Source organism: Lucilia cuprina, chromosome 2, assembly GCF_022045245.1.
Source record: "Lucilia cuprina isolate Lc7/37 chromosome 2, ASM2204524v1, whole genome shotgun sequence".
In the NCBI taxonomy this organism is placed as follows: domain Eukaryota; kingdom Metazoa; phylum Arthropoda; class Insecta; order Diptera; family Calliphoridae; genus Lucilia; species Lucilia cuprina.
Window position 1 is genome coordinate 68,690,894 of NC_060950.1, and position 16,741 is coordinate 68,707,634.

A 16,741-nucleotide genomic window follows, 5' to 3' on the forward strand; every position below is an offset into this window, starting at 1 on the left:
TTAAGTGGGGTTCCTATGAAAACCCTAAAGGTAAATAGTAAAGCAGAAAAATTATTATCACGATGTTGTTCATCATCATCATCATCATCATGACGATGATCTGTGCAGGTGCGGTTTGTTTAGCCAAATAAAGTGTGAAAAAAGGAAAATGTTTTATAAAAAATATAGACCGTAAAATATTATATTATAGTATATTATATACATATATATATGGAAAAGGAATATGTGCCATGAGACAATTTTTATTATAGACTTAATTATGTAGGTGGTGGTGGTGGTGTTGCTGATGTGTAATAACCTTAGGAGCAAAAAGTTAATGATAAAGTGGGCTTGGCTAGAAAATTGTTGATTAAAAGTTGTCCTGCTTTTAGTACAATTATTTTTTTAAAAATTAAGGTATTTGGGAATTTATAATTGTTGAAAAAATTAGAAAGAATAAGATAATTTAAAAGTAAAGGGTTAATATCTATCTATCTATCTATCTATCTATCTATCTATCTATCTATCTATCTATCTATCTATCTATCTATCTATCTATCTATCTATCTATCTATCTATCTATCTATCTTTCTATCTATATATCTACCTCCCTGTCTGTCTGTCTGTCTGTCTGTCTGTCTGTCTATCTTTCTATCTATATATCTACCTCCCTGTCTGTCTGTCTGTCTGTCTATCTATCTAAATATCTACATTAAAACTTAAATTTGACTTATGTTTTATTTTACTTTTAAAATTTATCACTAAAAGGTCAAAGTTATAAATATAACGTTTATTTTTTTTTTAATTTAAACCATGTCAGTTAGTTGTATTTCTTTTTTCATTTCAACATTTGTGCTATATTCCACAAAAAAATTCTTAATTATCTTGAATTTTTGTTTATATTCCAAACCAGTTTTAAACTACTGAAATAAAAAAAAACAGCAACAATTCCCAAAAAAAAGCTATAGTATTTTTAATACCATTGTTTTTTAAAGCTTATAAAATTTTCACAATAAATTTACTTTCAAAACCAGTTCTATTTCCATTGCATTTGTTTTCTTTCCCAATTAAACTTTTGAATTATTAATATTTATACTTAAACAAATAGAAATATAATTAATTAACAAAAATTTTTGCATATTTGTTTTTATTTTTTAGTTTTTTGTTTAGTTTATTTTTACTTTAAAACTAATTACAAAGTACTTTCTTTTTATATGTATGTATGTTTTCTTTTGGTAATTAGCTAATAAAATGTTAGTTTTTTTGCCAAATTATTATTATCTTTACATTTTTTCTTTATTATACCTTGATTTTGTAAAAATTTCAATTAAGGTGTTGCACATGCTCGTGTTTTTAAGTAATTCAACATTTACTAATTAAAAACCACAATTTTTTATTATATTAATTATTTTTTTGTTATTACTTTTGCATAATACCAAAAAAACACAACAAAAGGGAAAATTTTACATAATTTATTATTATAAAAGAGTATTAAGTATTTCTAACAAAAAATTAAAGTTAAAATTTGTTAATAAACTAATAATATTTATTTTCTTTTCTTTTTAGAATGGAGGTTCAAACTGTTAATAATCATTTAAACAATGCTCTGATATCACCGTTATCTGCCACCTCAAATCCTCAAACACTCAACAATAAAACATCAACAAACACAAAAAGTTCATCGTCTGCAACGTCGCCGCCGCCACCACAATTAGCCCACTTACAGCAGGCCGCCACCATGCAATTAAACGAAAGTCTAACAGCCCAATTAAGTCGCAGCAACAGTCCAGCCAGTTCAAATTCCGAAATAGAAAAAGAATTACAAGAATTGGATTTGAATAGTTCCATGAATAGTGGCAGTATTAGTTTGGGTGCCGAATTAAATTGTAAATCGAATGGTTCATTAAGTGGTGCCTCTTCAACATCTACCCAAGGCCTTACATCATCGACAAATGCCGCAAAAGATAGCAATAGTGGAGCGGCGTCTTTAACAAATGGCAGTCAATCGACTAATGGTTTAAATAGTAGTGCAACTATTGGTGGAGCTGCAGCAAATATAAAGAAAAGAATTTCCTCAAGTCGAACACCGACACGAAAGGCGAGACGAATAAAATTTTATCGCAATGGTGATCGTTTTTATCCAGGCATAACCATTCCAGTTTCAAATGAACGTTATAGGTAGGAATTGTTTGTTAATTAAGGAAACTATTGTCTTTAATTAAATTGTTTGTTTTTTGTAGATCATTTGAAAGCTTATTTGAAGATCTTACTAGACTTTTAGAAGAAAATGTTAAAATTCCAGGTGCTGTACGCACCATTTATACCATGTGTGGCAAGAAGGTATGTTAATAAGTAACTTGCATTCATTATTTTCAAAGTGAAGTTCCATCTATTGTTCAGTCTATATATTTTCTGGTCTATAATCTAATCTAGTCTATTGTGTAGTCTGGTCTATAGTCTAGTCTATAGTCTAGTCTATAGTCTAGTCTATAGTCTAGTCTATAGTCTAGTCTATAGTCTAGTCTATAGTCTAGTCTATAGTCTAGTCTATAGTCTAGTCTATAGTCTAGTCTATAGTCTAGTCTATAGTCTAGTCTATAGCCTAGTCTATAGTCTAGTCTATAGTCTAGTCTATAGTCTAGTCTATAGTCTAGTCTATAGTCTAGTCTATAGTCTAGTCTATAGTCTAGATTATGTTCTAGACTGTAGTATTTTTATGGTTTAGAATAAGTCTAGTCCATAGTCTAGTCTATAGTCTAGTCTATAGTCTAGATTATGTTCTAGACTATAGTCATTTTACGGTTTAGAATAAGTTTAGTCCATAGTTTTGTCTCATAGAAAAGAAATTTTAAAATTTTCTTTATCACTTCCATCCTTTTCAATTTAGATAACAACTTTGGAAGAGCTGGAAGATGGTCAGAGTTACGTGTGTTCCTGCAATAATGAAAATTTTAAAAAAGTCGAATATAATACGACCTCACAACCCCTTACTAATCTATCGATATCAAACAAAACCTCAAATCGTCTATCGAAATACTATCGTCCCTCATCGCCTTTAAAGAATGGTTCTACCAATAATCCCAATGTTGGCAATGGTGCATCGTCAAATGCCGTCATTACAGGCAACACTAACGGCAGTCCCGTATTGGTAAAATTAAGTGAACGTGATAGTGTTGTTCATCCACGCATTGTAACACTAATACGCAATGGCACCAAACCCCGTAAACTTATGCGACTGCTGTTAAATAAACGCAACAGTCCCAGTTTTGATCATGTCTTAACAGCCATTACGCAAAAGGTGAAGCTGGATACGGGTTATGTACGTAAAGTTTTCACCTTGTCCGGAACACCAGTAACACAATTGGCTGACTTTTTTGGTCCAGACGATGTTTTCTTTGCCTATGGCACTGAGCGCGTCAATAATCCGGATGATTTTCGCTTGGAAACCGATGAACAGAAATCCTTACAGAATATACGTAAAAATTTACGTACAGCTGGTACTACTTGCAAGGGTCCTAAACCAAAAATGCCTGTTAAGAGTAAGAAAACCTATGACACTTCAGCTATCGATGAAGAGAAACTACTCAATGACAGTGGCATTGATGCCAATGAACTACCAGCCGTTATACGAGAACGTTATGTTTTAGGACAGATTATAGGCGATGGCAATTTTGCCATTGTACTCAAGTGCAAAGATCGCCAGAATGGTTTACCTTATGCTTTGAAAATCATTGATAAAAGTAAGTGCAAGGGCAAAGAACATTATATCGATGATGAGGTGCGTGTTATGAAGAAATTGTCACATCCATATATTATTTCGTTAATAATGGATGTTGATCAACAGGCGAATATGTATCTGGTGCTGGAATATGTTAGTGGTAAGTGTTGGCATTGTATATTTTAAAACGTTTTTGTTTTATATTTATAAATTATGATTTTATTTTTATACTTTTTGTTTAGGTGGTGATTTATTTGATGCTATTACACGTGTTACACGTTTCTCCGAAGATCAATCACGTGTTATGATTAAACATTTAGCCTCAGCTATGGCTTATTTACATTCCATGAGTATTGTACATCGTGACATTAAACCAGAAAATTTATTGGTAAGGTTTATTTGCAAATTTAAAAATGAAAATTGGGCTAAGCGACGCTATTGTTCAGAGGTTTTTACATTTTTCTTTATTTAAACTAATTTTTACGTATTTTTTGTTTTTTCGTTAAAACAGGTTGAATTAGATGACAAAGGTAATGTCATTGAACTGAAATTGGCCGACTTTGGTTTGGCTTGCGAAGTTAATGAGCCACTATTTGCTGTCTGCGGTACACCAACATATGTGGCTCCCGAAATTTTAATGGAAACTGGTTATGGTTTAAAGGTATGTTTATGAAATAAAATTAATTTTATTAACTTACAGTCTTTATCTATAGCATTCATCTATAAATTAGTCTAGAGTCTTGTTTACAGTCTAGTTTATAGTCTAGTCTACAGTCTAATCTAGTCTGTAGTCTTATATAGTCTATAGTCTAGTCTATAGTCTAGTCTATAGTCTAGTCTATAGTCTAGTCTATAGTCTAGTCTATAGTCTAGTCTATAGTCTAGTCTATAGTCTAGTCTATAGTCTAGTCTATAGTCTAGTCTATAATCTAGTCTATAGTCTAGTATATAGTCTTTTCTATAGTCTAGTCTATAGTCTAGTCTATAGTCAAGTCTATAGTCTAGTCTACATTCTAGTCTAAATTCTAGTCTATAGTCTAGCCTATAGTCTAGTCTATAGTCTTGTCTATAGTATAGTCCATAATCTAGTCTATAGTCAATTCTATAGTCTTGTCTACAGACTAATCTAGTTTATAATTTTCTCTACAGTCTAGGCTTAAATCTAGCTATAATCTTTAGTTAAGCTATAATCTAATCTCTATTTTAGTCCTAAGTATTATTTAAACTCTAGTTTTTCAACAGCTTATAATTTGACACTCTCTCTTCTATATATTTTTTCTCCAACTAGATCGATGTCTGGGCAGCCGGTATTATTTTATACATATTACTTTGTGGTTTCCCACCCTTTGTTTCGCCCGACAATCAGCAGGAACCTTTATTCGATGCCATAATTTCGGGTATCTACGAATTTCCCGATCCCTATTGGTCGGGCATTGGTAATGGTGTGCGTGATCTCATTGCCAATATGTTACAATCCGATCCAGATGTACGTTTCACCAGCGAAGATATACTCGACCATTATTGGACTATGGGCAATGATGACATTAACGAATACAGCAGCTGAATGGTGGAACAAATCGAAAGAATTTTTCAATTTATACATTAGTGATGTATCTTGTTGGCTACACACACACACACACATTATTACACGTTTTGTATTATGGCTGGCTGGCTGGTTGGTTGGTGGGTTGAAAGCTGCTGTGCTCTCGCTGCTGTCATCTTTTTTTTAACTTCTTTGATTTTATAAAATGGTTTTGTAAAGTATGGACCCGAACTGTGTAGTATTCTGTATTTAGAAATTGTTTGAATAATAATTATATATTTTGATTGTTTTATTTTATTATTTGTAATTTATTAAAAATATCTCATAAAAAAGAAATCATGCAAAAATTCGAAAAAATAATGCGGCAACTTACAAATACAAACATTTTAATTTGTAAAATTGTCAAGAGGATAAAAACAAATTACAAAACTTTAAACTTATAGTTTCTTATTAATATTTCTATAATTATCTTATATACATATATAACATATATTTAAGTATTTAATTTTTAATTTTTTTTTATAAAATTATCAAAAAAAAAAAAAAACTAAAAAAATAACTTTATTTTTTTTAAATTTTTACTTAAAGATTTTTTAAATATTATTTTAGATTTATTTAATTAAAAATGTTTTTTTATTTATAAACTTTTTAAAAAAAAAAACACAATCTTTATAACAATAATTTATAAAATTTCTTACAACAATTTGTGCATTTATTGTACGCATTCCAAACGAAATCGAATCCTGAAATATATAAAAATGCCTTTAAAAGCCTTTTTTCACTTTTTTCACAACAGCTTTTCTTATTTAAACGAAAAGAAAGTGAAACAGAGAAATAAGTATTAAGGATTGTGTTAAAGATTTAAATACTATCCCTTAAACAATTAATTGTAATTATAAATTATAGACTTTAGTATTCCTTTTTACGTATTTTATAAAAACGAAAAAAACAAGATGTTAATATAATTTATGTTTTTTTTATTTAAAATATTTTTAAATCATGAAATATATAATATATTTTTTTGTTTATAATTTCTCTTTTATTATTAGTTATTAATAAACTTTAATTTTAAACATTCACTACTCACAACACAAACACATTAACCCTTAAACTTTTTTGCTAACTTCAATAGATTTCTTAACAACGACTTTGTTGGTTTAAACAAAAAATTGTTTCTTTTTACATTTATAAAAACTAACAAAAGATTTCCACATCAAGCATAAATTTCCATACAAAAAAAGAAAGAAAGAAAAACATTTTTTTTAGAAATATATATTAAACAAGTATTTATATGCAATTTATTAAAAAAAAAAACAAAACAAAAGATTAATACAATTTAAAACACCATAAATGATTAAAATATATTATCATTATAAAAAAAACAACAACAACAACAACAAAAAGAAGACAACCTGACTCTTCTCAATTATTATTATTATTACATATTATTTATTATTATATTTCAACATTTTACATAAATACAAAAAAATATTAATTTAAATAAAAATTGCGGCTATAAATTATATACAAACAAAAACAACAACAAGTAATAAACAAATAGAGGTAGTATGTAATAGTAAAATTTGTTTATATGTGAATGTAAAAAGTATTAATGAAATTTAATAAAGGTAAGTATTTTTTACACCAAATTTTATGTAATTTTTAAAGCCAAATTTCTTTACTACACAGTTAAACTAGGCTTAACTAGGGTTCTATAGTTGAAACGAATAGTCGACTTTTCGACTTTTTGAATTTTATGAAAAGTCCACATTTCGACTTTTTGCATTTTATGAAAAGTCGACTTTTTGCATTTTATGAAAAGTCGACTTTTCGACTTTTTGCATTTAGTTAAAAGTCGATTTTTCGACTTCTTTCATTTAATTAAAAGTCGATTTTTCGACTTTTTTCATTTAATTAAAAGTAGATTTTTCGACTTTTAATATTTTATAAATAGTCGACTTTTTCGACTATTTTCGACTTTTTTCGACTATTTTCGACTTTTTCCGACTTTTTTCGACTATTTTCGACTTTTTTCGACTTTCCGACCAGAGTTAAAAATTTATAAAGTTGCCAGAAGCGTAAATTTATAATGTTGCCATTTAACATTATATTATTATTATTATTGTTATTATTTATTATTATAAATAAAAAATTTTATTTATATTTTTTCTATATGTTGCAATTTTTTAAGTTTTTTCGACTTCTTTCTACTTTTTCCGACTTTTTCCGACTATTTTCCACTTTTGCCGACTATTTTCGACTTTTTCCGACTATTTTCGACTTTTTTCGACTTCTTTCGACTTTTTTCGACTCTTTCCGGCCCTTCAACTTTTTTCGACTTTCCGACTTTTATTTACAAAGTCCACTTTTCGAACTTTTTCATAGACGATAGTCGAGTTATCGACTTTTTTGGAACAAAATAGTCGACTTCGACTTTTCGACTGTTTTCGACAAAAAGTCGATTGTTCGATTATTCGAAAGTCGATTTATAGAACCCTAGGCTTAACTAGCTGTTAGATTAAACATGGAACAAATTTACGCAGACTTTAATCAATGATTGTGGTGTTTTTTTTAGTTATAGATGAAAAATCTGTTAACTTTGTTAGTATTGCCAACTTTTCCCTCAATAACATAAACAATGAACAGCTGGTTTTTGCAAAAAAATTTAAATTTAAACATTTAAAATAATAATATTAATAAAACATATCAGAAAATTGCTATTTACTTAAAATATTTAGTTTTTCTTCTTTCGACTTCATTATTTGATTATTATAGCTAAGGTTTAATTGACCAATAACTCTCAGTTAAACTTAGATAATAAATAAACTTACTGATTTCTACCAAACACAAAATATAGATTAAACTAGATTTAGCCAAGAAGGTGGAATATCTTTATCAGAAAAACCCGCTTTAAAAAGAAAAAAGTTGATAAAAAATAAACAATCATTACTATTTTGAAGAAATTTCCAGAGATTTTTTTTCACTTTTGTATTCACAAAGCATGCAATAAGGAATAAATTCCCTTGGAATTATTGTTCATAAACAGTGAACAGTCTAGTGACACCTATATTCTAATATATAGGCCCCTATTCTGCATCGAATCGAAATTTTCTCCGTTTGGCAACTTTGGTATTCTGCATTTCGATTCGACTATCCGCCACATAAACAACAACTTACAAAAACGTAACGCATAATACACACATTTGTAAAGCATTGAAATGGAATGGAATTGCTTCTTGTTTTTACGATTCAGTTTTTTGTTGGAATACCTTTTTTCGATCGTTGCGTAACTAAATGCGTAATCGAAATGCAGATTCTGTGACTGCCCAGCCTTACAAAAGCATAGACTCCTCTATCTTGGTACAGCTCTTCTACGTGGTCTGGACTGTAACAGAGATGCGTCACTAGTAAACACTAGGAAGGGATATCATTCTCTCAACATAAGGGAATGGCAATTCTAAGGGCATCGCAATGATCCTCATGGTCTCCGAGCAACCTACGTAATTTACCTACCTAGTCTACAGTCTAGTTTATAGAGTAGTCTATAGTGTAGTGTAAAGTCTAGTCTAAATGCTAGACTAGTCTGTAATCTAGTCTATAGTCTCATTATAGTCTAGACTATAATGTAGTGTATAGTCCAGTCTAATCTATAGTCGAGTATATAGTCTACTGTTTAGCCTATAGTTTTCTCTAATAGTCTGAAATCTAGTCTAGTTTATATTCTCTTATCTAGTCTATTAGTCAATTGTATAATGTAGTCTACTAGTCTAGTCCATATTTAAGTCTATAGTCTAATCTATAATGTATTCTCTAGTCTAGTTTTTATTCTAGTCAATGCTTCTGTCTATAATAAAGTTTACAGTCTAATCTATAGATTAGTCATTAATCTTGTCAAAAGACTAGTTTATAAACGAATCTATTCATTTCTCTTCCAAAAATGGCAGTCTATAGTCTAATCTATAATGTATTCTCTAGTCTAGTTTTTATTCTAGTCAATACTTCTGTCTATAATACAGTTTACAGTCTAATCTATCGATTAGTCATTAATCTTGTCAAAAGCCTAGTTTATAAACGAATCTATTCATTTCTCTTCCAAAAATGGCATTAAAAAATAAAGACTTAAGTAACAAGCATGATTTCCGTTACATATATTCTATATACAAAAGACTTAAGAAACATACGCGAAATTAATCTCTAAGTAATAACTCGAAAAATATAGGTTGGAGAAAATTTTGGATTAGATTTTCAGATTCAGCGGGTGAAATCACCAGAAAGGTAACTTTCCAGCCAAATTTGCCCACAAATGAAGGAGTTAAGAGTTAAAAATATATAAAATCTAAGAAATTTAGCAAATTTTTTCGCAAATAGTTTCTATAGCCTAATTTAGGGGGCTCGTTTGTTTTTGCACACACACACACACTAGCACACATAGTCACCAACAGTTGTATACGTGTTATCAATTTATTAAAATTTTATTTATTTTAGCTTTTTTCTCAGAATTTGTTAGAGGAACTGAGCTAGAAACTCATTCTACTTGTAATTCTTAGAGCAGACTCTAAAATCGCCTTTTAGCTGAGATTTATAGTTTGCTGAATATAAAGAAAAGATATTTTGTGGCCGATTGGTAAGTGCTATCGAAAAATGGTGTTGATTTTTAGGATTCAGCAGGCAAAATAACTAAAATCGCACGTTTCCAAGACAATTGGATCTACGCTCTGGAACGAACCGATTTTCAATCGACCAAAGATTGGCCACTCAGCAACAGCAAGTTTTATATAAAGCTAAGTATTAATAATCCTTCTTTATTATACATAAGTATAAAAAACATTTACATTACATAGTTTAAGCTTAAAATTGTTTAAAACTAAAAACTTTTATCAGTAATCAAAAATAAATTGCCTTTTAATATAAAAATAATAACTAAGGACCCGTGTCCGATTTATAAAAAGAACATTTTTTTTTAATATATTTCATAACAAAAAGAAATGTTTACAAGACAATTTCTCTTCCATAAAATATTTTAAAAAATTTCCTTTTAAAACCTTAAACCAAAGGTCATTAAATTAAATAAAAAAAAATGTTTTATAAATAAAAAATAAAAAAACAAACAAATAATATATGCATTTCTTTTTCTTGTAAGTGAGATTAAAAAACTTAAGTCTTATTCATCATCCGAATCGGTTACAGAGCAAACACCACAATGTTTATTTGTCGAACGACCGGGTACACAATCTTCATGATAGACATGACCACATCGAAATGCCACGACATTATTAAGCGGTATTGTAGTGGCTTTACATAATATATTACGCTTACATTCGCAACATTTATTATCATAGCTAATACTTAATGCACGATTCTGTTGACGCACAACCTGTGAGTGTGTCTCAAAGTAATCAATTAATTGGATTTTATTGAAACCTTTTTGTATTTCGACCTAAAATAGAAGAAGGCGGAAGTGTAACTAGTATTGTTTTACTGATGGCTACATTGGGTTGTCTCTTACCTGTAAACGATAATCCCATAACATTTTATATAAGGATTTTCTGAGACCTGGTATTTTTTGTCCTAATTTTATTTTGTTTACTAATCTCTCTGGATTTATATAACCTATAAGATCATAATTAGTAAATAATTAAAAATTTAGACAACATATCTTGTTTTATCTTACCAATTATACCATCTAATAGTTTAGTTAATATTTCAGGATTTTTCACAGATTCTTCTATTAATAAGTTCCACAGATCGGAATCGTCATGTTCTTTACAGAATTCTATAGCCATTTCAATATCTTCTATCTGGATATGTTAAATGAAAAAATAAACAAGATTAATATATGTTTTAATTTCATGTTTCACCAGTTATTGTAATTCACACTTTACCTTGTGTATTATGATATTTAAAGCTTCCGTTACATTACCCATTTGGCCCAGTAAATACACCATTTCCGGATGAAATGATTTACTTTTGCATATATTCAAGGCTTCCTGTATGTGATAATGCTTAGAACGTCTAAGAAATGGCAATAATTTGGAACGATTATAAATTGCATATAAACCAACTAACTTCCAATGGAATGTACCACTATTATCAACCTTATCTAAGGCATCCAAATACTAAAATAACAAAGAATTACACAATAAGTTTTATGTTTAACATTACACATTCATACCAAATATAAAAACTCCTGATACGGCTCCAATTGTTGAACAACTATCTCTGGTGGTATTTTACTTTTATTCAAAAGTATTTGAAAGGCACGCTCCTGATCTAGCTGTATGAGCGGTACAATCATTTTGTGTATAACACTATAGAGATCATAACGTCTTATTAAATCGAAAACATCTTTATTTTCCAATTTCAAATACATTCTCAAGGCATTCTCATAGTCCCTCTGATAGGTGTAGAGCAAAGCTAATGATTCTAGTAATTCATTAGCATATTGTTTGCGAAAATTATCATGTATGGCATTTATAACGGCAGAACAATCGTATAAATTTGATGGCCACTCTTTGATTAGATTTAAAAAACCTTTAACATCTAATTTTAAATATTCGTATAAAACCATTTCGTAAACATGAGGATCTAGTTTGCAATCATCCGATGTGGGTAAATAGGCACTAACCGAACGTAATTGATTGTGTTTGACAAATTTAAAGACTTCTTCTTCCCATAGGGATTTATTATTACCCAAGACACGTAGACATAACTTGCCCGCAGTATCGAAATCTTTTTTTGTTATTAAATAATTTATATATGTTCTATAAGGAATCGCTCGATTAGATATTATATGTATATAATACTATATATTAAAATTAAACTTACCGTGCAACTGGTAATACATTGCCACCATGTAAAGATGTTATTTCCATAGCTTCTTCAAATTTCCTAAAAAGAAATGTTATGAAAAAAAATAAATTAAAAAATATATATTTATTTATATAAATATTTAAATTTTAAGCAATTAAATATTCCTTAAAAAAAGTAAAAAATCATTAAATAAATTATTTTCACATTTTAATTAAAAATTTAATCAAATAACATTTCACAATTTAAAGAAGTCGTTAAAACGCTTAAAAGTTCTAGTTCTGGCATCTCTATATCTCTTACACATAACAGTGCTGCTAAATAAGTGCTTTTTCTTGAACAAAAATCACAGCTGACTTTATATATTAATTTATCAATACTTTCCAACACTATTAAAGTGCATCAAAACATCTGTCAAAATTCACAATTTGTTTACATCGGAGAAATAAGTTAAAAAAATAACAAATAATGCTTTAAATTAAATAAAATCCACACAAAAACTTTAATTTTTAAATTTTAAAAACTTTAAAGTTAATAATTAAAACAATTAAATAAACTAGCATTAAATTTTAAGTGAAAAACTACAACTTGAAATTATGTATGTATGTCATCATACTCCGCTAACATAAGTTATTGATTAAAGTTTGGTCATCTTTTCTGGCACGGCGATAAATTAACAACAATAATTGCTCATCATGAGACGTATGAATAACTTATTAACTTTATTTACGGCCATGGTGGCTTTTTTCTTTGGTTTTTTCATAACCAAACTTTTGACTACCGTAGACAAATGTCCCACTCAAAAAAGTGGAGTTCATAAGTTGGAACCGCATCCGGAACTGTTTTTAATGGTACTTGTTTTAAGTGCACCCCGCTATGAGGAGAAACGTAATGCTTTACGTGAGACTTGGTTAAAATTAGGTCGACCATTACAGTTGCCTTACTATCCGGAAGAATTTGTATATTTGCCATATTATGGAGCGAGAGGTCATTTGGAAGTAGAAGGTCCGGCAGAGCAAGCCAATCGTTTGCGTATTTTTATCGATTGGTTAGAAGATCAAAATCAAAGAAAAGCCATTAATGCTGTAAGAAATATAAAGGTTAAACATTTCTTTGCCATAGGCACTCAAGGTTTAGATGTTGCCCTTAGATCACAATTGGAAAAGGAACAGAAGAAACATTTAGATTTATTATTACTACCACGTTTAACGGATACCTATGCTAATTTAACCGAAAAACTATTACATTCCTTGGATGCTTTAACTCATCATTATGATTTTAGTTATTTACTTAAAGTCGATGATGACACTTATGTGAAATTGGATTTGCTTTTAAACGAATTGGTATCCTATGATCGCAAGTTAATACGCAAGAGTCATGAGTATAGAGGACATCCTTTACCGAATCTATATTGGGGCTATTTTAATGGCAGAGCTAATATCAAGACCAAAGGACAATGGAGTGAACCCAACTATTATCTTTCCTATCGTTACAATACTTATGCTTTGGGTGGCGGTTATATAATTTCACGTAAACTTTGTGAATATGTGGCCAATAACTCGCACACTCTCTCAACATATGTAAGTGAAGATGTTTCAATGGGCACTTGGTTGGCACCCTTTAGAAATGTTTATCGTCGTCATGATCCTCGCTTTGATACCGCCTATATGGCTAGAAAATGTAAAAAATACCATTTGGTATTGCACAAACGTAATGAAACGTTAATGCGTGATTTATACAATAATAAACTTTGCTCTTTTGAAGTGGCCAATGAACAACAGTTGCAACGTCCACCAGAGTATTATTACGATTGGCACAAAACAGCTGATAAGTGTTGCGATAATTTAGTGGTATAAAATTTGTATTATAATTCATCAATGTGCCAGATTAGTTGAAGTTGAAAATCTACTAAGCAAAAGTTAGTAGCAATATTAAATCTTAAAATGCCTTAAAATTTAGTTAAAATTATAAATGATATTAAAACCAAAGCTCAAATTAATAAATAAAAACAAGTAGTTAGTCAAATATAAAATGAAAATTGAAGTTATTTAATATACGGTAAGGTAAGATGGAATGGGGAATAACTGCCTACAGTCGTAGTCTATCTAACAAAATTTTTTACAAAAATATAAAATTTTAACAAAATTTCAAAAAATTTACAATAAATTAGGTTTTTACTAAAATTTTTCATAAAATTAAAATTTTCATTAAAATTTTATATTTTCACTTTTGTGCAAAAATTTAAATTTTCTCTAAAAATTAATAAAACTTTCTCTCTTACTTACTTGTGTTCTATCAGCCATTGTACACGATCCTCTGTATCAAGTAAGGTTGCCACAACAATATCCTTTGGTGCAATAAGATAATATCGATTCTCTTCTGGTAAACAACCCAATATATAGTCATTAACAGAATATTCCTTGAAACTTTAATAAAAATAAAATAAATAACTTACAGTAATTAAAAACAAATTGTAAATATATTTACCCTCTTAAAGATAAACTATCTGTGCAAATTTCCTCACTGCTATTTAACTTATATTCCAGTACAGATAAGACAGGTCGTAAAGCTTTGCGTTCAGAATCTTTTTCCTTCGGATAGCCCAAAACCACCAATTGGTTGGATGTTAAAGCAGCCAGACCACTTATATAAAATGTGGTCTGAAATGTAGATACTAAAAAAGAAATTGAAAAGAATTAAGTAAATTATTTGTACAGCACGGAATACTTACTAGGATCTACTATAAAACCAGGCAATGCTCTTAAGGTGGCCTCTACTGCATTGCGTTTACGTATGACACAAATTCGTATCGTATCAACCCAGCCTATTAGTAGAGTATTTGCATTAGCCCAACGAAAATTGCAGCGAAAGTTTTCTAAACGCGCACTAGAAATTGGAAAAAAATATTTATTTGTGTTTTATTAGCTTATAATAAGTTATATACTTAGGTGGTTCCTCCCATTTCATAAGACCCAATGAACATTTCTCATTTAAATCATATACTCGGACACCTAAACAACTAGCCCAGGCTACGAAGGGGCCATTCCAACACACCGATATAACATGACCCTCGGCAATAGATAAAACATTTGGTTTTAGCTTTTTAAGAAAATTTTTCTCATAAATTGTTAGTTTATCATCGCCTGCAGGAATTAATACCACCTTCAGAAAATTAACAAGGAAAAACGTTTTGTTTTGAACTTACCCACTATAAATCTGCGACCCTCGGTAACTTTAGGATCTGGATCTAAAACCACCGATCTTATGGAATGACCAAAGCTAATAGTTTGATTTTGTTCATCGCTAAACAGACCAATAATATTAACTCTGCCATCATCTGAACACGTTACTATATGTTCACCCTTGGTATCTATATCCACCTCATTTACCGCTACCGTATGTGCAAATTCCTTGCGGTCACCAGTTAAATTAGAATTTACGGTATTTCCTTGATGATCCAACAGATAGACACCGCCCAAAAATGTGCCAAAAATTAAAAACTGAAAATTTTATTGCAATCAATAACTTTACGAGATAAAGTACTTTATAAATAATTTGAAAATACCTTGGAGTGTACAGCACATGCCGTGACTACATCTTTATTCAGTATATCCTTTAGATCGTGGGCTAAACGTTGATACTTAAATTTTGGTTCAATCTCCTCTTCTGTGCTATCTTCTGTCTCCTAAAAAAACACACACACACAAAAGGTTACACATCTCATGTACCATTTTATTTATGATTTTTTTGCTACTTACACTACACAATGTCTCATTTTCAGCCATAATCTTTTATATTTCTCTAAATACTGTTTAATACAAGATTTTTTATCTGTTAGAATAAATCTAAACAAAAATACGACTGAAAAATATTTTTATTGTTTTTGTTCGATTGATTATTTATCATCATCAGCTGTTAAATGACAGTGTTTTTATACAATTGTTTAGAAAAATGTTAATAAAAGGAAAATGTCAAACATGTTTAACTTATGCTTTGTTTACAATTGATACCACTGACTACAAAAACATACTTTTATGATTGAACGAATTTATGTTTTATAAGTATGTATTTCTTTAAAATTAAAATAATATTAATGGTTCGATTCCAGCTTCAAAATAAGACAATCATTTCTGTCTATAAATAGTTCAGGTCAAGCAAAAACTAATTGAACGAAGATTATTATTGAAAAAAACATTAATTGTTTATAAAATTTCCAAGCTATTGCTTACAACGCGTCTATTAACAATATTAATTTGAGAACTGGCAACGCAACTGAAGTGGCAACCGGGATACATAATCACTAATAAAAAAACATTTTAACTTATCTTAATTAATTCTTACAAAATCTTAAGTCACTCTTGATCCAATTTGGGAACCCCAGCCTAAGGCCACAATATTGAATAGTGATTTGAGTGAAAGAAAAAGTATAGAAATACAATTTAACCCTCTGGTAGTGACGTGCTATCCACGTTGTTCCCAGAGGGTTAATTTTACTTTTAGTTTTCTTTGATATATATTGTTTATAAAATACCTCAACATTCTTACGTCTTCTTATAACGCATACACGAAAGCATATATAAAGCATGCGGTAAAAGTATTTAATAGGGATTGTGAATAAGTATATTTATGTACATACATATATTTCTATAATGCCCATTGTCATTATCATTAACATAAAACGTAAAGAAATACGT

At 29.5% G+C, this 16,741-nt stretch overlaps 3 protein-coding genes across 3 annotated transcripts; 2 read left to right on the forward strand and 1 right to left on the reverse strand.

Moving 5' to 3' along the window:
• Positions 1–1,520: 1,520 nt before the first annotated feature.
• On the forward strand, positions 1,521–5,558 carry LOC111679172 (serine/threonine-protein kinase GL21140). The gene is made up of 6 exons (XM_046956334.1): positions 1,521–2,157; positions 2,220–2,319; positions 2,867–3,857; positions 3,940–4,085; positions 4,209–4,358; positions 4,986–5,558. The coding sequence occupies exons 1-6, from the start codon at positions 1,547–1,549 to the stop codon at positions 5,259–5,261; spliced, it is 2,274 nt and encodes a 757-aa protein (XP_046812290.1). The 5' UTR covers positions 1,521–1,546; the 3' UTR covers positions 5,262–5,558.
• Positions 5,559–10,253: 4,695 nt separating this feature from the next.
• On the reverse strand, positions 10,254–15,966 carry LOC111679242 (vacuolar protein sorting-associated protein 41 homolog). Its single transcript, XM_023440770.2, has 13 exons — positions 15,806–15,966; positions 15,613–15,732; positions 15,253–15,547; positions 14,992–15,190; positions 14,779–14,933; positions 14,535–14,721; positions 14,333–14,473; positions 12,066–12,128; positions 11,413–12,001; positions 11,123–11,356; positions 10,912–11,038; positions 10,747–10,850; positions 10,254–10,677 (listed from the first exon to the last, which is right to left on the reverse strand). Exons 1-13 carry the CDS (start codon positions 15,830–15,832, stop codon positions 10,402–10,404), a joined length of 2,517 nt encoding a protein of 838 aa, XP_023296538.2. The 5' UTR covers positions 15,833–15,966; the 3' UTR covers positions 10,254–10,401.
• LOC111679243 (beta-1,3-galactosyltransferase 6) lies at positions 12,279–14,073 on the forward strand. Its single transcript, XM_023440771.2, has one exon. The coding sequence runs from the start codon at positions 12,743–12,745 to the stop codon at positions 13,901–13,903; it is 1,161 nt and encodes a 386-aa protein (XP_023296539.2). The 5' UTR covers positions 12,279–12,742; the 3' UTR covers positions 13,904–14,073.
• Positions 15,967–16,741: the final 775 nt, after the last annotated feature.

Bases quoted from the DNA above. Each gene is read 5' to 3' on its own strand.
- LOC111679172 (XM_046956334.1), top strand. From the start codon at position 1,547: ATGGAGGTTCAAACTGTTAATAATCATTTAAACAATGCTCTGATATCA. The intron at 2,320-2,866 runs GTATGTTAATAA...TTTTCAATTTAG, and splicing joins ATACCATGTGTGGCAAGAAG to ATAACAACTTTGGAAGAGCT. The intron at 4,086-4,208 runs GTAAGGTTTATT...TCGTTAAAACAG, and splicing joins TTAAACCAGAAAATTTATTG to GTTGAATTAGATGACAAAGG.
- LOC111679243 (XM_023440771.2), top strand. From the start codon at position 12,743: ATGAGACGTATGAATAACTTATTAACTTTATTTACGGCCATGGTGGCT.
- LOC111679242 (XM_023440770.2), bottom strand. From the start codon at position 15,832: ATGGCTGAAAATGAGACATTGTGTAGT. The intron at 15,733-15,805 runs GTAAGTAGCAAA...GTGTTTTTTTAG, and splicing joins AAAATGAGACATTGTGTAGT to GAGACAGAAGATAGCACAGA. The intron at 10,678-10,746 runs GTAAGAGACAAC...CTTCTATTTTAG, and splicing joins TATGGGATTATCGTTTACAG to GTCGAAATACAAAAAGGTTT.